The following is a 20349-nucleotide window of genomic DNA, read 5'->3' as shown; positions in this document are numbered from 1 at the left end:
ACAACCTCCACCTCCTGGATTCCCGGATTCAAGTGATTCTCCTGCCACAGCCTCCTGAGTAGCTGGGATTACAGGTGTGCGCCACCACACCCAGATAATTTTTGCATTTTTAGTAGAGATGGGGTTTCACCATGTTGACAGGCTGGTCTCGAACTCCTGACCTCAGGTGATCCACACGCCTCAGCCTCCCAAAGTGCTGGGATTACAGGTGAGAACCATTGTGCCTAGGCTCTCTTTCTTGTCTCCCTGAAATTGCTTTTCTCTCACAACATTCTCAAGCTCAATATCAGTTTTCCATAAGCTGCAAAAAAAAAAAAAAAAAAAAAAATGAAGGCCAAGGAGCTCAAAACCTAACATATGAAAAGGGAAAAGGCAAGAAGGGAATTTTAAACAGGAGGAATGAAGGGCACATAATGTGTTTCTCAGTTCCACCTGATATAAATTCTTATCTGTAGCCTGGGCAGCATAGCAAGATCCCATCTCTACAAAAAAATACAAAAACTAGCCAGGAGTGCTGGTGCACACCTGTGGTCCCAACTACTTAAGAGGTTGAGGCACAAGGATCTCGAGCCCAGATTGAGGCTGCGGTAAGCTGAGATCACACCACTGCACTCCAGCCTGGGTCACAGAGTGAGACCCTGTCTCTAAATAAATAAATTAGCATGTGTTCCACTCACCTTCTCACATCTCCCTGATTAATCTTTGAAATTTAGCATAATCTGAAATTACCACTGAGCAGATATGGTGGCTCATGCCTGTAATCTCAGCACTTTGGGAGTCCAAGTCTGGAGGATCACTTAAGCCTAGGAGTTTGAGAGAAGCCTGGGCAACAGAGTAGGGCCCCATCTATAATAAAAATGTCGTTAAAGGTCAGGCGCAGTGGCTTATGCCTGTAATCCCAACATTTTGGGAGGCCAAGGCAGGCAGATCACGAGGTCAGGAGATCGAGACCATCCTGGGCAACATGGTGAAACCCCGTCCCTACTAAAATACAAAAAATTAACCAGGCATTGTGGTGCGTGCCTGTAATCCCAGCTACTAGGGAGGCTGAGGCGGGGAATTTCTTGAACCCAGGAGGCAGAGGTTGCAGTAAGCTGAGATCGCACCACTGCACTCCAGCCTGGCAACAGAGTGAGACGGCGTCTCAAAAAAAAAAAAAAAAGTTGTTAAAATCAGCTGGGTGGCATGTGCACATAGTCCCAGCCACCTGGGAGGCTGAGGTAGGAGGATCGTTTGACCCCAGGTGTTTGAGGCTGCAGAGAGCTATGATCGCACCACTGCACTCTAGCCTGGGCACCAGAGTGAGACTCTCTCTCAAAATAAAAAGAAAAAAGAAACAAATTACTTTGTTTATTTCTCTGAATGCCTGTGGTCTGCAATTCTGCTGCCTTTGCCTCCTGAGTAGCTGGGACTACAGGTGTGCACCACTATGCCCAGCTGATTTTTGTATTTTCAGTAGAGACAAGGTTTCGCCATGTTGGCCAGGCTGGTCCCGAACTCCTGGGCTCAAGCAATCCTCCCATCTCAGCCTCCCAAAGTGCTGGGATTACACGTGTGAGCAACTGGCGCCCAGCCGATACCTGAAGTTCCAGCTCATCCATATTAACCGCTGGAGTATGTTCCACGGTGTGGATTCACCACTATCCTTTTCCTGTTGAGCATTTAGGCTGTTTTCATTTTTCACTTGTTCAATCAATGCTGCCATGTACACTCCAGCAGTACACTGCAGTAGTGGCTCGTGTGAGATTTATCCAGGTGTGTCCTAGGGTTGGAGCTGCTGGGTTGCAGGGTCTGTTCATCTCCAAGGAGGTTGTCCACACCGGGGCTTTTACCTCCAGCTGCCTCACAAAAGAGAAGCATCCAGTCACCAGGGCCTCCCTTGGCCCCATGCAGGTCCGGGTGTCCACCCCAATCAACAGTTTTGCCTATTTCTTGTCCACAAAAAGGTTTCAGTTATTTTGATCTTGGCTAGACCTTTTGGGGGTCTTTTTTTTTTTTTCCCCTTGAGATGTAGTTTCACTCTTGTAGCCCAGGCTGGAGTGCAATGGTGCAACCTTGGCTCACTGCAACCTCCGCATCCTGGGTTCAAGTGATTCCCTTGCCTCAGCCTCCCAAGTAGCTGGTATTACAGAGGCCCGCCACCACACTTGGCTAATTTTTTTGTATTTTTAGTAGAGATGGGGTTTCACAGCGTTGGTCAGGCTGGTCTCAAACTCCTGACCTCAGGTGATTCACCCACCTTGGCCTCCCAAAGTGCTGAGATTACAGGCATGAGTCAGCGTGCTCAGCCTATTATTACTGTAATAATATTTGTCATGCTGATCTATGAACGGTGATCCTTGATGTTACTATTGTATCGGTGCAAAAGTAATTGTGGGTTTTGCCATTAAAAGTAATGGCACTAGGCTGGGCCCTGCTCAGTAGCTTATTTGGTAAGCCGGTGGGTCCTGAAAGTTTGCTTTTTTTGTTTTTGTTGTTGGATATGAAGTCTCATTGTCACTAGGCTGGAGTGCAGTGGCGCAATCTGGGCTCACTGCAACCTCCACCTCCCGGGTTCAAGCAATTCTTCTGCCTCAGCCTCCTGAGTAGCTGGGACTACAGGTGTGTGCCACCACGCCCAGCTAATTTTTTTGTATTTTTATTAGAGACGGGGTTTCTCCATGTTGGTCAGGCTGGTCTCGAACTCCCGACCTCAGGTGATCCGCCTGCCTAGGCATCGCAAAGTGCTAGGATTACAGGTGTCAGCCACCACGACCAGCCAAAAGTTTGCATTTGTAGCAAGTTCCTGGGCGATAATTATGATGGCCAAGAATGACAGTCTGAGAATGACTGCTCTGGAAGATTTTATCTGTGACCCAGAGCTTTGACCCTTTTGGGGATTTGGTGTGTCACGTCCTCACTGCTGGAGTTTGCTTCTTTAGTTAACAAAATCTGTCATTGCTCCCAAATCACTTGGTAGGGGTTATTCATTCTTCCTTGAATTGAGCTTCTTTATCTTTGCTGTTAATAAAATGTAAGTTTCAAACATTTCTTTTTTCTTTTAGGGACAGGGTCTTGCTCTGTTACCCAGGCTGGAGTGCAGTGGTGCCATCACAGCTCACTGCAGCCTCCCACTGCTGGGTGTGGTGGTGGGCGCCTATAGTCCCAGCTACACAGGAGGCTGAGGCAGGAGAATCGCTTGAACCTGGGAGACGGAGGTTGCAGTGAGCTGAGATAGCGCCACTGCACTCCAGCCTGGGCAACAGAGTGAGACTCTGTCTCAAAAAAAAAAAAAAAAGAGAAAGGAAGGAAGGAAGAAAGGAAGGAAGGAAGGAAACAGAAAAGAAATGAAGCCTGACTTCAAGAAGTTCCAACATAGCATGGAGGAGGAGTGCAGGGAGCACGAGGGCATGTTGTGAGGGGCGTCTCTGTTGGGAACTCAGGGAAGATGTTCTTGATCTGATTAATTATTCAACCAAAATGACAGGCTGGATTCTAGGCACTGGGAGTACCCTGAAGGGGCTTCTAGTAAACCCGTCCTCTGCATTGGGTCTTGGAAGATAGGGGGAATTTGCCCAAGGAAGAAGGGGAGAAGAACATTGCAGGCAGAGGGAGAAGTCTGGACAAAAAGAGTGACTGGCCTGTTTGAAGAACAGGAAGTCATCCAAGTGGCTATAACTATAACAAAAGGTAGGGAGGAGACGTGGAAAGAGTTTGGGGGAAGGCTGTGAAGAGCTTTGAATGTCAAGAGAGGGAGTTTGATCTTGGTCCTTTAGATCATAGGGAGCCCCAGTCGATTTTAAAATCAGAGGAGCCAAATTTATTTTATTTTATTTTTATTTATTTATTTTTTTTGAGACAGAGTTTCGCTCTTATTGCCCAGGCTGGAGTGCAATGGCTCAATCTCGGACCACTGCAACCTCCGCCTCCTGGGTTCAAGCAATTCTCCTACCTCAGTCTCCCAAGTAGCTGGGATTACAGGCATGCGCCACCACGCCCAGCTAATTTTGTATTTTTAGTAGAGATGGGGTTTCTCAGTGTTTGTCAGGCTGGTCTCGAACTCCTGACCTCAGGTGATCCACTTCCCTCGGCCTCCTGAAGTGCTGGGATTACAGGTGTGAGCCACTGCTCCCGGCCAAAACCCCATCTTAAAAAAGAAAGAAAGGCAGGAAGAAAGATAAATCTAGCTATAGTATTGAGCTATATGGGATGGAACAGAGGGAGAAAAAGAGACCAATGGCTGGAATGTGTTGTAGTTTGAAGATTTTTAGCCCTGGCTCAACTTAAGAATGGAATTACTTGGAGTTCCCAGAATGCATCCGACTGTTTCAAGCCTTCCTAAATGCTCTTCCCTGTGCCTGGGATGCCCTTCCCTCAGTGTCGGTCTTGCTACCTCCCATTCATTCATCAGTATTCTAGCCAAACATCATCAATGTCAGGTAGACTCCCAGTTGATCCAGGTGTCCAACTCTGGACTCCCATGTGATCCTGAGTAGTACGGGCATTTAGCGATCTTTTCCTGATTTGGGAGCACTGTAGTAGTGCCTTCTGGGCCTTCTCCACCACCCAGGTGGTAAGCTCCTTGCAAGCAAAGCTTCGTCTGACACATTTTAGTGCCCTGACTCCCAGCCCTCTCCTGTCTTCCCCAACAGAAGCCCTAGAACTGGGCTGCAGCTGACCACTGGAAAGACAGGAAAGACTGTGAGACCAACTGTATGCCGTGTGGTCCTGAAAAATGTGAAAATGGAGTGGCAAGTCCTGAGAGCCACCAGCTAGTGTCTGAGGCCTGGCATCCCTTTCTGGGAGGCCTCGTGTGAAAGCCAGTGGCATTCTGCAGATGTGAGGTCATACTTCTGAATATGCAGCAAAATACTGGGGCCAAACGCTTTGACAAATGAATTGAGGCTAGAAAGAGAGTTGGAGAAGTGGTTTGACAGGAGGGCTGTAACCACAATACCTAACATGGGTAAGTCACCAGGTGGCAGGCTCTGAGCTAAAATTCATCTCATTGCATCTTCATGACAGTACTGTTTATAGATAAAGAAACAGAAGCTGGCCGGGCATGGTGGCTCATGCCTGTAATCCCAGCAGTTTGGGAGGCCGAGGCGGGCGGATCACCTGAAGTAGGGAGTTTGAGACCAGCCTGACCAACACGGAGAAACCCCGTCTCTAATAAAAATACAAAATAAGCCGAGCATGATGGCGCATGCCTATAACCCCAGCTACTCGGGAGGCTGAGGCAAGAGAATCACTTGAACCCGGGAGGCAGAGGTTGTGGTGAGCCGAGATCTTGCCATTGCACTCCAGCCTGGGCAACAAGAGCAAAACTCTGTCTCCAAAAAAAACAAAGAAAAAAAGGAAAAAAAAAAACCAGAAGCTGCAAAGGGTTAGGGGTTAGAGGACATGCACACAGGCACCCAGGTAGAAGGGGACACTCAGTCTGGCTGCCCAGATGACAGAAGAGAGATTGTCAGTCCAGGTTTCTTTGCAGCAAATAGCAAGCTTGCAAGCTTCGTATGTGTGGAGGCCACGCTGTAGGTACGGGGAAGGGAACTCAGGAAGAGGAGAAAGACAGGAAAGCAGCATAAAGGCTTGCAAAAAATTAAAAACAAATAAAAAGCAGATGAGTCAAAAGAGTCTGCAGCTGAGTCCCTGACAGTCGACACTGAAATGGACATGAGCCTTTATCTTGAGGAAGCATCCCTGGCATTAAAGACTCATAGGAGGCCCGGGTGCAGTGGCTCATGTCTGTAATCCCAGCACTTTGGGAGGCTGAGGCTGGTGGATCACCTGAGGTCAGGAGATCGAGACCGGCCTGGTGAACATGGGGAAACCATGCCTCTACTAAAAATACAAAATTAGCAGGGCATGGTGGCGCATGCCTGTTATCCCAGCTACTTGAGAGGCCGAGGCAAGAGAATTGCTTGAACCTGGGAGGTGGAAGTTGCAGTGAGCCGAGATCACGCCACTGCACCCTAGCCTGGCAACAGAGTGAGACTCCGTTCCCCCCCCAAAAAAAAAAAATTAGCCAGGTGCGATGGCATGTGCCTGTAATCTCAGCTACTCTGGAGGCTGAGGCAGGAGAATCGCTTGATCCCGGTTGCAGTGAGCCGAGATCGCACCACTGCACTCCAGCCTGGGCTACAGAGTGAGACTTCATCTCAAAAAAAAAAAAAAAAAAAGAAATACTTCAAAACACTAATAGTGTAATAATCAACTGCACCTCATAGTTTGCTAAGCATGTTTGCTTTCCTTATACCGCTGAGGCCCCCAAGGCTGTGAGTGTCATCATTCCCCCATGTTATAGCTGAGGACCCTGAAGTCAGAGGCTGTAACTTGAGGAATGGGCTCAGGGCAGATCCTGGCACTGAACCCAAATATGACAAGAAGAGAGACAGGTGGGCCCAATGGCAGACCTCTAGTCTATCCAGAAATGACACTCCACATATGGTTAATAACTCCTAGAGATGGGAGTGAGGGGTGAGCATGGCTTTTTGAGGTTAAATTAGTTAATATATATTAAAATATTAAAATGAAAATAAATTATGCCTTGCTCAATAGTATTAATGATAGAACTTCTTGTACAAAAATAAATTACAGAAAGAACCAGAAAACAAACTCTAACAACTTGTTATGTACAGATGTATAGCAAAATATATACACAAATTTAAAAAATAAAATGCTGAGCTAAACTCTACCATGCAAATTCAAGAAAAGCAGGGGGCTTCAATTATAGTATTTGGAAAAGACAAGTTTAAGCTAGAAATATTAAAAGAGGCAAAGAGGGTACTTAGCATAGTTTTTCTTTTCTTTTTTTTTTTTTTTTTTTGAGATGGAGTCTTGCTCTGTCACCCAGGCTGGAGTGCAGTGGCACAATCTCTGCTCACTGCAACCTCCGCCTCCCAGGTTCAAGTGATTCTTCTGCCCCAGCCTCCCAAGTAGCTGGGATTACAGGCGCACACCACCATGCCCAGCTAATTTTTTGTATTTTTAGTAGAGATGGGGTTTCACCATTATGGCCAAGCTCCTTTCAAACTCCTGACCTCAAGTGATCCGCCCACCTTGGCCTCCCAAAGTGCTAGGATTACAGGCGTGAGCCACTGTGCCCGGCCGAGTTTTTCAATATATTACTATTAAATATATATGCCCCAAACATGATACTTATTTATTGATAATTCATACCCTGCCTATTTCTCAAAAATGACTTGAGAAAAACTGCACAACATAGCGACAATACACATACAGAAATTAAAAGTGAAACAGGAATACATAAAGATATAACACACAAAAATCAAACTATGATTAGATCAGGTAAATGAGTGTTCTGAACTGCTTTGGTGTCACAGAGGCATTTAAAAATATAGTAAATACTACAGATCCTTGTCCCAGCAAAATTCCTTCATGCACATACCCAGCTTTGTTCGATCCCTAGGGGTCTGCAACTCCTAAACCCCTACATACTAAAGACTCCTAGGCAGGCCATGGACCCCCGGATTAAGAACTCTAAAGTAAATGAAAGTCAGAGAAAATATGGATTTGAATAAAATAATGAAAAAATTGAGTTAACAAATAGAACTGGTAAAATAAAAACATATTTTGAGATTACACAAATGCTTTTATAAAAACTGATAATATATTCAGGCCCAAAGAAGTCCTATGGACACTTAGAAATGTTGACACCACAGTACAATAAGAAATAAGCAGCAATACCCTAAGCATTCATCACTTAGAAATATTTTTTTATATATATATTTTTTGAGACAGAGTCTAGCTCTTTCGCCCAGGCTGGAGTGCAGTGGCGCCACCTTGGCTCACTGCAAGCTCTGCCTCCCGGGTTCACACTATTCTCCTGCCTCAGCCTCCCAAGTAGCTGGGACTACAGGCGCCTGCCACCACGCACGGCTAATTTTTTGTATTTTTAATAGAGACAGGGTTTCACCATGTTAGCCAGGATGGTTTCGATCTCCTAACCTCATGATCTGCCCGCCTCGGCCTCCCAAAGTGCTGGGATTACAGGCGTAAGCCACCGCGCCCGGTTATTTTTTGCTTTTGTCGTTGTTGTTATTGTTTTCCCCGAGACGGAGTCTTGCTCTGTCACCCAGGCTGAAGGGTAGTGGCACAATCTCGGCTCACTGCAACCTCCGCCTCCCGGGTTCAAGCAATTCTCCTACCTCAGCCTCCCGTGTAGCTGGGATTACAGGCACCCGCCACTGCGCCCAGCTAATTTTTGTATTTTTAGTAGAGACAGGTTTTCACCACGTTGGCCAGGCTGGTCTTAAACTCCTGACCTCGTGATCCACCCACCTCGGCCTTCCAAAGTGCTGGGATTACAGGTGTGAGTCACCACGCCTGGCCCACTTAGAAATATTTTTAAATAACACTTGGGCAAAAGGAAATTCTTAATACTACAACAAAAAACACCACGTCAAAACTTACAGAGTGCAGACAAAGCTGTCACTCTAAGAAGAAGAAGAAATAAAAAAAGGCCGGGCGCAGTGGCTCACGCCTATAATCCCAGCACTTTGGGAGGCCGAGGCGGGCAGATCACGAGGTCAGGAGATTGAGACTATCCTGGCTAACACAGTGAAACCCCGTCTCTACTAAAAATACAAAAAATTAGCCGGGCATGGTGGCAGGTGCCTGTAGTCCCAGCTACTCAGGAGGCTGAGGCAGGAGAATGGCGTGAACCGGAGAGGCGGGGGCTTGTAGTGAGCCGAGATCGCGCCACTGCACTCCAGCCTGGGTGACACAGCAAGACTCAGTTAAAAAAAAAAATAGACCAAAGTACCTACATTTACTAGAAATATTTAAAATATGATTAATTATATCTAAGTAATCTTAGAATTACAAAGTAAAAAAACCAAACAAAAAGGAGAGAGAACACATATATGCTGACAAAACAATGAGATTAGCAAATAAAAGCAAGAGTTGGAGTTTTGTACTACTCAACAACATCTAAGTAAACCACTGCCATAAAAAGAAAAAAAAAGGCCGGGCACAGTGGCTCACGACTGTAATCCCAGCACTTTGGGAGGCCGAGGCAGACGGATCACGAGGTCAGGACATCGAGACCATCCTGGCTAACACGGTGAAACCCTGTCTCTACTTAAAATACAAAAAATTAGCCGGGCGTGGTGGCGGGAGCCTGTAGTCCCAGCTACTCGGGAGGCTGAGGCAGGAGAATGGCCTGAACCTGGGAGGTGGAGCTTGCAGTAAGCCGAGATCGCCCCACTGCACTCCAGCCTGAGTGACAAAGCAAGACTCCATCTCAAAAAAAGAAAAAAGAAAAAAGAAAAAAAAAGGTAGGACAACAAAAACAAAGAACAACTAAATTAAAAGATAACTGATTAAAATATTGCCAGGGATGATGTTTCATAACTTTACACTGTTTGAGAATCTAAATAGAATGAGAAAGTTTAAAAAAAAAAATCTAATAAGCTGGCTGGGCACATGGCTCACGCCTGTAATCCCAACACTTCAGGAGGCCAAGGCAGGCAGATCAGGAGGTCAGGAGTTCGAGACCAGCCTGACGAACATGGTGAAATCCCATCTCTACTAAAAATACAAAAGTTAGCCAGGCGTGGTGGCGCATGCCTGTAATCCCAGCTACTCAGGAGGCTGAGGCAGGAGAATCACTTGAACCCAGGAGGCAGAGGTTGCAGCGAGCCAAGATTGCACCACTGCACTCCAGCCTGGGCGACAGTGAGACTCTGTCTCAAAAAAAAAAAAAAAAAACCTAATACAACAAGGAAAGAATTTGAACGGAGGGAATGAGGCGGTGGTCATACTTCCAAAAAAGAACCTGGTCTTATCATGTTTATCTGTTAACCCTTGGGAGAGAGGGGGGATCTTCATTCTCCACGTTACACAAAAATTAGAAAAAGAGAGGGAGGGAGAGGAGGAGAAAGTGCACATTTCAAAATGCAAGAACAGCACAGAATTATGAGCTAGGAGTGATGCTGGAGTGAGCAGGGGCGGTCTGATCTCCATGTGGCTTGCTTAGAGTGGGTAAACCAGATTGGCTGAAACGAGGGTTTACGTGCAGAAAAGCTCCTGAAAGTTGGTTTTAAGGAGAGTGGTGACTTGTGCAAAATGATGCTTTAAAAATCAATTCGGCTGGGATGTGCAGGAAGGATGGGGAGGGAGAGACCAAAGATAGGTAACAGACATTTGCCAGATGATAACGGTGGGGAAGAGGGGCAGGTGCAAAGAGGAGGTAGATCTTTCAGGGACCCCTGCTTGATGCCACCTGCTGTCCCAACTGCATCCTAGCATTCTCTCTTCACTCTTGATAGAGACAGGCCTGAAATGACAGGCCACTTGCAGGCAATGCTCAGGGCACCACCCAGTCAGTCCAACTGGTCACACAGAGGGTTCTGGTGGACAATGGAGTGCTGGTTAAATGTTAAATGTTTCACATACGTAGCAAAGACAGGGGCTGGACAGAGGCATGGCTGGAACTCCCACAATGACCTCTCCAGTCCATCATATCTGTCATTTGGAAATCTCTGGCCTATCAAGACCCACTTAGTAACAATTATGGCTTTCCCATGTTTATTCATCAAAACTAGGCATAATGGCCATGCTGAGCTTCTGATCAGCTGAAATAGCCAGTGTTACCATGATGAGTTCATGTTAGCCCAGCCATAAATGTTTAGGAAACTTCAAAACAGCCTAGACTGCCTCCTTCCCCACTAGCTCTGAGGAGTCCAAGGGAAGCCAGGACTAAAGAGATCCCCGAAGCCCCGGACAGACACTTTCCAAGCGCCCAGCTGACCATCAGCCTGAGCCCATCCCTGAGGCTCCGGGTGCGGGGAGCGGGGCGTGAGGGCACTGACACAGGATGGCCTTCAAGCCCTGCTCAGCCAAAGCCAGCAGGCTGACATTGGAAGCTGTCGAGGGATGCACAGAAACTCAGCATGGGCCAGGTGCGGAGGCTCATGCCTGTAATCCTGGCACTTTGGGAGGCCAAGGCGGGCAGATCACGAGGTCAGGAGATCGAGACCATCCTGGCCAACATGGTGAAACCTCGTCTCTACTAAAAATACAAAAAATTAGCCAGGCATGGTGGCACGCACCTGTAGTCCCAGCTACTCAGGAGGCTGAGGCAGGGGAATCGCTTGAACCCAGGAGGCAGAGCTTGCAGTGAGCCAAGATCACGCCACTGCATTCCAGCCTGGCGACAGAGCAACACTCCATCTTAAAAAAAAAAAAAAAAAAAAAAAATGCCCAGCACAGGGCCCACAGCCTGGCTGCACACTAGGAAGTTATAATCACCTGGGGAGCTTTAAAACATGCCACCACTGGAGCTGACTGAACTGGTCCAGGTGGGACACAAGCAATGGTACTGTTTAAACAAGCCCCACGTAAACTCCTAGTTGGCAGGCGGGGGAGACAGACAGAATGTGGAAGTGCGGAATGACACTGCTGCTACAGGAGGCTCAGGGTGGCATCCAAGAGGAAGTGTCCTTGTGTGGGACACTGCATCCGCAGGCATACACAGCCCAGGCTGCAAGGGGCGGAGGGAGGGAAAGCCCTGTTCAATGAGAGGTCCCACTGCTCAGAAACCAGATGGGAACATCTCTCCAGTCCGCGTAAATGCACAGGGGTGGGGCAGGGGTCACTCTGGGTCTCTGTCCTCAGTCACCATGACTGCTCACAGTTGCCAAAGCACTTTCACAGTGGCTGTGTTCTGAATGACAGCCTGGCACCAACCCTTAGAGGCACGTGGCCAGTTCCCATTACCCCAACTCTTGGATGGGGAAATGGAGCCTGGGGAAGTTACAGGACTTGTTCAAGCTCACGCAGGTAGGAGGCGGTGGAACTTCTGATTAGAACACGGCCTCCTCCAACAAGTCACCCAGCTTCCCAGGTCCCCTGACACTGGGGCAGGAGGGCTGCATCATTGCCAGACCAGACCAGACCCAGGCCCTGCTGATGTCCAAGGCACACTGTGGTCTTGGGGACACTATATCTCAGGGAGGGGTTATTCCTGGAGGGCAGTCATGTCCAGTGTCCAGGCTGAGTCACAGCCGGGTGTCAAACATCCTCTGGCCAACAGGATCAAATCTCTATCCTCCTGTAACAGAGCTGTCTGAGGGAAACTGCCCTAGGGCTAAGGAGAGGGTTAAGAGTCCACGCCCAGGGGCTCACCACCCTCACCCCCAATCTCAAGACCTACCCTCCAGACCTGCCTTTACTCTGCAGACCTGTTTTGGTTGTCCCCACCAATGCCCAACCCAATGAGAAAATTCCACTTTGCTGCTGACACATCTACTTTTGAATTCATTTTTCTTCTACTGCTTCGGACTGTGAGTGTGGTTTCTGTCTTCTAAAAGTGCCAGACTGCAGCCTGATTTAAAGAGTTCATCTGATATTTTCCTGGGTTTAATTCAACTTTCTCCCTCTTGGCATTTATTCTTCTAGATTCTGGGAAAAGTGAAGACAGGGCAAAATGAAATCCTGTAGGCTTGGGAGTCAAATGCAAGAAGGAGAAACTGAAGGCCAGCTATCTTTTCCGGCTGCCCTCCCTATCACCCCACCTTCCCTTCCATGCAGAAAACCTGCTGAGAGCTGGCGTGCTTGGCCAGGGGCCACGTGGGGCCTTCCTGTTAGTGGGATGTTCAAGAGCGCTTAGGTGGGAAGGTTTCCATTCAGCATCAGGGAGGTAGGTGAGGTCTTGGAGACCACGCGATGTGGAATAAGGGCTCTATCTGGCACAGGCTTTCAAGCTTTGTGCGGGCTCCTCTTTCTATAGCTTCTCCCCAGAATGAATCTTCTGATGGCGAATCAGGTGCGAGCTCCCCCGGAAGGACTTGCCGCACAGATTGCACACGTAGGGCTTCTCTCTGGTGTGGGTTTTATAGTGCTCGATGAGGGCTGACCGGTGCCGGAAGGCTTTGCCACACTCGCAGGTGTAGGGCTTCTTGCCGGTGTGGATTCTCTGGTGCTGGATCAGCGCAGAGCTGTGGCAAAAGGCCTTGCCACACTGACAGCACTCGTAGGGCTTCTCACCGGTGTGGATGCGCTGGTGCTCAATGAGGGAGGAGCTCTGGCTGAAGGCCTTCCCGCACTTCTGGCATTTGTACGGCTTCTCACCGGTGTGGGTCTTGCGGTGCTCAATGAGGTTGGAGCTCTGGCTGAAGGCCTTCCCACACTCATCGCATTTGTATGGTTTCTTCCCAGTGTGGATCCGCTGGTGTCGGATGAGGTGTGACCTGTGACAAAAGGCTTTCCCACAGAGATCACACTCGTGAGGTTTCTTTAGGGTATGGATCTTCCGATGCTGGCTCAGGCCTGAGCTCTGGTTGAAGGATTTCCCACATTCCTTACACTGATAAGGTCTCTCTCCTGTATGAATTCTCTCATGTTTTCTGAGGCTGGAGCTCCGGCTGAAATCTTTCCCGCATTCCCTGCACTCGTAGGGCCTCTTTCCGGTGTGGATCTTTTGGTGTTGCGTGAGGGCTGAGCTCTGGCGGAAGGCCTTCCCACACTCCCGGCACTCGTAGGGCTTCTCCCCGGTGTGGATGATCTGGTGCCTGAGCAGGTGGGAGCTCTGGCTGAAGGCCTTCCCGCACTCACAGCACTCATAGGGCTTCTCCCCAGTGTGGATCACCAGGTGTCGGAGCAGGTGCGAGCTCTGGCTGAAGGCCTTCCCACACTCTCGACACGCGTAGGGCTTGGCTGGTTGTGGGGTTCTGTGAGGTGCGTTAGGTCCTGAGTCCCCTCTGTCTGTTTCTGCACAATCGCATGGACTGGGCTCTTCACTGTGGATTATCTGACACATGCTGAGGTCAGATTTCTGGAGGAAGGTTTGTCCGAAGAGCTCATCATCCTGGGGTCTGGTTCCTGGGGGGATACTTTGATGCTGAACAGGGCTTGAGCACAAACTGAAATTCCCCTCGTAATCATCATGTTCTTCGTCCTGCTCACCAAGAGGGATCTCCTTGTAGATCACAGCCATTTGCTCCAAACCTCTTTCCTGAAGAAAAGGGTCCCCCAGGTCCTCCCCTGGGAAAAGTCCTTGTTGTGACTCTAAGCTGTTCTCAAATGCAAAGGTCTCACCAAACTTGGTTGCTGGGGGAACCTCCATTGTGAATCTGCTACCATCCCCAATGGTTGTATTTCTTTAAAAATGTTCTTCTTTGGGCCACACTTACTGTTCTCACAATCTGAAAAGAAAACAGGGAACTCTGTCAAGTCAGCAAGTCAAGCCGCTCATATGTGCCTGCTTCCTGTCCTAGAATCTATGGTAGAAACAACAAAATACGCATAAGACACAATCTTGCCCTTAAGATGATCCCAAATGAGTTAGAGGCAAGTTTTGCTTACCGGAGACAATTGAAGGCAGACAGACAGACACAATCAAGTGCCACATCATGGTGTCTAGACTCTACGGGCTGAAGGTGTTCAGAAAGGTGAGCTAAAACAGGAAGTGGGGGCTGGGTGCGGTGGCTCACACGTATAATCCTAGCACTTTGGGAGGCCAAGGCAGGCAGATCACTTGAGGTCAGGAGTTCAAAACCAGCCTGGTCACATGGTAAAACCCCGTCTCCACTAAAAATACAAAACAATTAGCCAGGTGTGGTGGTGGGTGCCTGTAATCCCAGCTACTAGGGAGGCTGAGGCAGGAGACTCGCTTGAACCTGGGAGGCAGAGATTGCAGTGAGCGGAGATCACCCCACTGCACTCCAACATGGGCAACAAAGTGAGACTCTGTCTCAGACAACAACAACAACAGCAACAACAACCAGGAAGTGTGGCCATTGCAGAAAAGTAGCAAGACTCCAGCTACTGGGTGACATTGGGGGCAGGTTTTGCTGGGAAAGAGAAAGAGAGCTCTTCCCTCTACCCTAGGTCAGCCGCACTCCCTCCAGCCAGGTGCCCCAACCTGGGAGTCAGCATAGCCGCTCTTATTCTCAACCTACCGGTCTCCTCTTATCTACTTCCTGAGGCTGCATGGGCAGCGTCTCTGTCTCTCAGTCCTCACTGCCACTCTGCAGCTCAGGCTTCAGTGCTACCTCCTGGGATCTTTTCAGGGCTGGCCTCCAAACTAGCTGCTGACCTCCAGCTTCCTCCTCTCCCTCCGGTGCATGCCCTACACTAACAATAGAGTCAAATATCCAAAACATAAGCCTGATTATGGTGGTTCCTTTTTTTTTTTTTTTTTTTTTGAGTTGGAGTTTCACTCTTTCACCCAGGCTGGAGTGCAGTGGCACGATCTTGGCTCACTGCAACCTCTACCTTCCAACTTCAAGTGATTCTCCGGCCTCGGCCTCCCGAGTAGCTGGGATTACAGGCGCCCGCCACCATTCTTGGCTAATTTTTGTATTTTTAGTAGAGACCAGGTTTCACCATGTTGGCCAGGCTGGTCTCAAACTTCTGACCTCAAGTGATCTGCCTGCCTCGGCCTCCCAAAGTGCTGGGATTACAGGCATGAGCCACCATGCCTGGCCTGGTGGTTCCCTTCTTAGGATCTTGTGACAGCCCAACTCCTTCACACCTGGTCCTTCCAATCCACCTCCTGCCTGTCTGCCCCATACACCTCTTCTTTTTTATTTGAGATAGGCTCTTGCCCGTTGCCCAGGCTGGAGTATAGCGGTGTGATCTTGGCTCACTGCAACCTCCCAGGCTCTAGTGATCCTCCCACCTCAGCCTCCTGGGACTGCAAGTGTACGCCACCACACTCTGCTAATTTTTTTAATTATTTCTTTTTGTACAGATGAGGTCACACTGTATTGCCCAGGCTGGTCCCCCCAACACTTCTAATTTTCCAGCTCAATGACTAATTTGCACTGCTGTTGTCTGGTCCTAACAGGTAAGGACCATTCTCAGACTGCCACTTGCTCATCCTTCAGGACTCGTCCAAATGTCCCTTTTTCTCTGCACCCTCAGGTTCTTGACCATCTCAGGCCCCCACCGTTAGCTTGAAAATTCCCTAAGGGCAAATACTGTGCTCCTTCATTTCAGATTCCCCAGCCCCCAGCACAAAAGCACAATCCCAATGTACACAGTTGTTGAATAAATTATCAAATGGAGGAAAAGCCATTTGTTTTTGTGCTAGAACTGTCACTTTTTTTGGTCAAAGAACACTTTAGTCAAATAAGTCAACTGTCTAGGACAGGGGTCCCCAACCCCCAGGGTGGGGGACAGGCACCAGTCTGTGGCCTGTTAGGAACCAGGCCGCATAGCAGGAGGTGAGCGGAAGGTGAGCGAGCATTATAGCCTGAGCTCTGCCTCCTGTCAGATGAGCAGTGGCATTAGATTCTCATAGGAACTGGAACCCTATTGTAAACTGTGCATACGAGGGATTTGGTTGTGCACTCCTTATGAGAATCTAACACCTGATGATCTGAGGTGGAACAGTTTCATCTCAAAACCATCCCCCATGTTCCCCACCCATTCATGGAAAAATTGTCTTCCGCAAAACTGGTCCCTGATGCCAAAAAGGTTGGGGATCACTGGTCTAGGAGATATAAATAAATAAAACAGACAAGGCCGGGTGCGGTGGCTCACACCTGTAATCCCAGCACTTTGGGAGGCTGAGGCGGGTGGATCATGAGGTCATGAGATTGAGACCATCCTGGCTAACACAGTGAAACCCCGTCTCTACTAGAAATACAAAAAAATTAGCCAGGCATGGTGGCAGGTGCCTGAAGTCCCAGCTACTCGGGAGGCTGAGGCAGGAGAATGGCGTGAACTCAGGAGGCAGAGCTTGCGAGATCACGCCACTGGACTCCTGCCTGGGCAACAGAGTGAGGCTCCGTCTCAAAAAATAAATAAATAAATAAAAATAAAAATAAAAATAAATAGACAAGAGCAGAGCTGCTCCAGCTGAAGGAGGGTGTGTTAGCAGGGACAAGGAAGGAAGCTAGAACAGCCCACTTAGCACTCCCCCTCCCAGATGTGGCCCCTGAGGAAGCCCCAAAGAGCCCTATTCAGAAACTTCTGTGCTAGATAAAGGCAAAGTCTTCAGGTGACACAATAATGATAGCAACAGCTCATATTCACTGAGCACCTACTCTGTGCTAGGCACTAATAGGTCCTTCAACCCACCTCATTTAATCTTCACAACTCTATACAAAGGCACGATTATCCTTATACTGAATCTAGAGAGTAACTGCCTCAAAAAAAAAAAACTAAATTAATCAGAATAGTCATAACAGAACTCATTTCTACTTGGAAAAAAAAAATTTTTTTGAGACAGGGTCTCACTCTGTCACCCAGGCTGGAGGGCAGGAGTAGAATCACAGCTCACTGCAGCCTTGACCTCCCCGGCTCAACTGATCCTCCAACCTCAGCCTCTTAAGTAGCTGGGACTACAGGGGCATATCAACACATCCAGCTAATTTTTTAATTTTTCTGTAGAGATGAGATAATATTATGTTGCCCAGGCTGGTCTTGAACTCCTGGGCTCAACCAATCCTCCCACCTCTGCCCCCTAAAGTGCTAGATTACAGGCATGAGCCACCATGCCCAGCAGAAATGATTTTTTTTTTTTTTTTTTTGAGGTGGAGTGTCACTCTTGTTGCCCAGCCTGGAGTGCAATGGTGCAATCTCGGCTCACTGCAACCTCCGCCTCCTGGGTTCAAGCAATTCTCCTGCCTCAGCCTCCTGAATAGCTGGGATTACAGGCACCCGCCACCAGGCCCGGATAATTTTTGTATTTTTAGTAGAGATGGGGTTTCACCATGTTGGCCAGGCTGGTCTCGAACTCCTGACCTCAGGTGATCCGCCCACCTTGGCATCCCAAAGTGCTGGGATTACAGGCGTGAGCCACCACGCCCAGCCCAGAAATGATTTTTTAAAATGATTTTTCAGCCAATAGAAAGACTGGATATAAAAAAAAAAAAAAAGAGCACTGAACTAAAGTATTTTCTGTTTCCAGAATGGAGTGCAGTGGTGTGATTACAGCTCACTGGAACCTCTGGCTCCTGGGCTCAAGTGATTCTCCTATCTCAGCCTCTTAAGTAGCTAGGATACCATCCTGACTAACACGGTGAGACCCTGTCTCTATTAAAAATACAAAAAAGGCCGGACGCGGTGGCTCACGCCTGTAATCCCAGCACTTTGGGAGGCCGAGGTGGGTGGATCATGAGGTCAGGAGTTCAAGACCAGCCTAGCCAAGATGGTGAAACCCTGTCTCTACTAAAAATACAAAAATTACAGCGCGCCTGTAATCCCAGCTACTCCGGGAGGCTGAGGCAGGAGAATCGCTTGAACCTGGGGGGCGGAGGTTGCAGTAAGCCGAGATCGTGCCACTGCACTCCAGCCTGGGTAACAGAGCGAGACTCCATCTCAAAAAAAAAAAAAAAAAAAATTAGCCGGCCGTGGTGGCGGGTGCCTGTATTCCCCCCAGCTACTTGGGAGGCTGAGCCAGGAGAATGGCGTGAACCCAGGAGGTGGAGCTTGCAGTGAGCCGAGATCGCGCCACTGCACTCCAGCCTGGGCGACATGACGAGACTCCGTCTCAAAAAAAAAAAAAGTAGCTGGGACTACAAGCACTACAGGCACGTGCCACACCTGGCTAATTTTTGTATTTTTTGTAGAGACGGGTTTTCGCCATGTTGTGCAGGCTGGTCTCGAATTTCTGAGCTCATGCGATCCACCCATTTTGGCCTCCGAAAGTGCTGGTATTATAGGCATAAGCCCCCTCACCCAGCCCTAAAGTATTTTCAAAAATTCTTTGATTACTTCAACTCCTCTCACCCTCCCCCTCCTCTTCAGCAACCCATAATCTCCAACCCTTCCAACTCTCTCACTCAATTTGTACTTTTCGACCTCATGAAATCCAAGCCATTTTTACTGTAGTTCTCCTTTTCCAGTTCCACCCCTTCTCCATCCAGCTTAGACTCTCTATACTATGCGCATCACTTCAACTCTCACGCTCTAGCACGATGCTGCTCACCTCCTCGTCTGGCTGCAACTAGCCGCTAAGTCCCAGTCTTCTCAGCCAGTTCCTCCTAAGTTGTTAAATGTTGCCAAGAAAAATCATACAACTATGTATGGCACCACGACAAATTTCGAGTTTCCGATTTCAGCTGGGACCTCAGCTCTGGCATCCTATGACCTCCTTATTGCCAATCCCTCTCTTCTCAGTCTTCACCTTCCCACCCCATCTGGCACTGCTCTCCAATACCTCCTTCTCAAAACCCTTCATTTCAGAGGTTGCAAATTGGCAGCCTGAAGATCCTGCTATGTTATGTTTGGCTCTCGAAGAGTTTGGCTTTTCCTGTTCATTTTCCTTAGTTGCCAATATTTAAAACTCAGTAGGTTTCTGGCTTTCTCTTGAAAAACGAAGATGTGACAATATTCCTTCACCCGCCCACATTGCCCACCTGGGTGCATGAAAGCTTTGAGCTACCCCCCAACCCCATCCCCACCCCTCGCTTGGTTCCCAATTTTCATGCCTTCCAAGTTCTCTTTCTTGATATCTTTAGATTGCAACTCTTCCTCTGCCCACCCGTTAAGTCCTGGTGTTCTCAAACTTCCCTCCGTAGAGGTTTTCCATTCCCACTATATAGCCCCTACACGCTGAAGTCTCCACTCAGGATAAAAAGTTGGCAACCCTTTATCTGTCTCCCACAACATGATAAGTGTTTTTGGACCGAATATGCAAAGGTCTGGAACTCCATGCTTCCCACCTCTGTCGGGGCCTTCTCCGGGTCCTCCTGCATCTGTCATCCCATCCTCCAGAGAGTCCCTAGGGCCTGGGCACCCTGCAAACCCTTAGTGCAGTCAAGGTTTCCTGGCTGGGGGCCCAAGAGTGGCCGCGGACCCGCACACGCTGCCCAGGCGGCGACGTGGCGCCCCTATAGGCTTCCCCGCGACTGGGGACACACACACCCAGGACCACCGGAGGGACAGGTGGTCAGGCGGACTCGGGTCACACCTGCGGACGCGGGGCCACTCACCTGGGCCGGGGCGGGGCAGCTCACCTGGGCCGGGGCGGGGCCGCAGGCGGGCGGGGCGGGGCCGCACCTGAGCTGCTCCAACCCGCGGCCGACGCGGCCGACGCTGCCTCGCTCCGCAGCAGCTGCTGACGCGGAGCCCGCGGCCGCCCGAGCACCCAGAGCCCCGCCCCCGGCCCGCGGGCACTTCCGGGACTACTCTAGGCCGCGCGGAGGTCCCGGCGTCTCGGTGGTCCCACCGCGCCGGTTGTCGTCGCGCATAGCCGCCCGGGCCCCGGGACACAAGGACCCGAATCAGGAGAGTCTCTCCAGTCGGCATGGTGACTCTGGCCGTCCTCGAAGCGCGTGCTGGACGTGGGGGAAACAGAGATGGGCAGGCGTTGGCAGGAGAGCAGAGGAGGAAACAGGTCCGGACGGGCGGGCCGACCTCGAGCCGCCGGCACTCGGGGCATCTGCGCTG

The 20349-nt window shown here is 49.3% G+C and overlaps 1 protein-coding gene across 4 annotated transcripts; it reads right to left on the bottom strand.

Annotated features, from left to right (window-relative positions):
* Nucleotides 1-12267: 12267 nt before the first annotated feature.
* ZNF70 (zinc finger protein 70) lies at nt 12268-20072 on the bottom strand. 4 transcript variants are annotated; one of them, XM_054469390.2, is made up of 2 exons: nt 19893-20072; nt 12268-14150 (listed from the first exon to the last, which is right to left on the bottom strand). In XM_054469390.2, exon 2 carries the CDS (start codon nt 14069-14071, stop codon nt 12731-12733), a length of 1341 nt encoding a protein of 446 aa, XP_054325365.1. In that variant the 5' UTR covers nt 14072-14150; nt 19893-20072; the 3' UTR covers nt 12268-12730. The 4 variants fall into 4 exon arrangements, with proteins under 4 accessions (XP_054325365.1, XP_054325364.1, XP_063518958.1 ...); XM_054469389.2 differs by having other exon boundaries at nt 19623-20061; XM_063662888.1 differs by having other exon boundaries at nt 19917-20029.
* Between the last annotated feature and the right edge of the window lie 277 nt (nt 20073-20349).

This window comes from Pongo pygmaeus, chromosome 23 (assembly GCF_028885625.2).
Source record: "Pongo pygmaeus isolate AG05252 chromosome 23, NHGRI_mPonPyg2-v2.0_pri, whole genome shotgun sequence".
Taxonomy (NCBI): Eukaryota; Metazoa; Chordata; class Mammalia; order Primates; family Hominidae; genus Pongo; species Pongo pygmaeus.
This window is presented reverse-complemented; position numbering and strand designations above follow the sequence as displayed.

Excerpts from the sequence above, each read along its gene's own strand:
- ZNF70 (XM_054469390.2), bottom strand. The coding sequence starts at position 14,071 with ATGGAGGTTCCCCCAGCAACCAAGTTTGGTGAGACCTTTGCATTTGAG.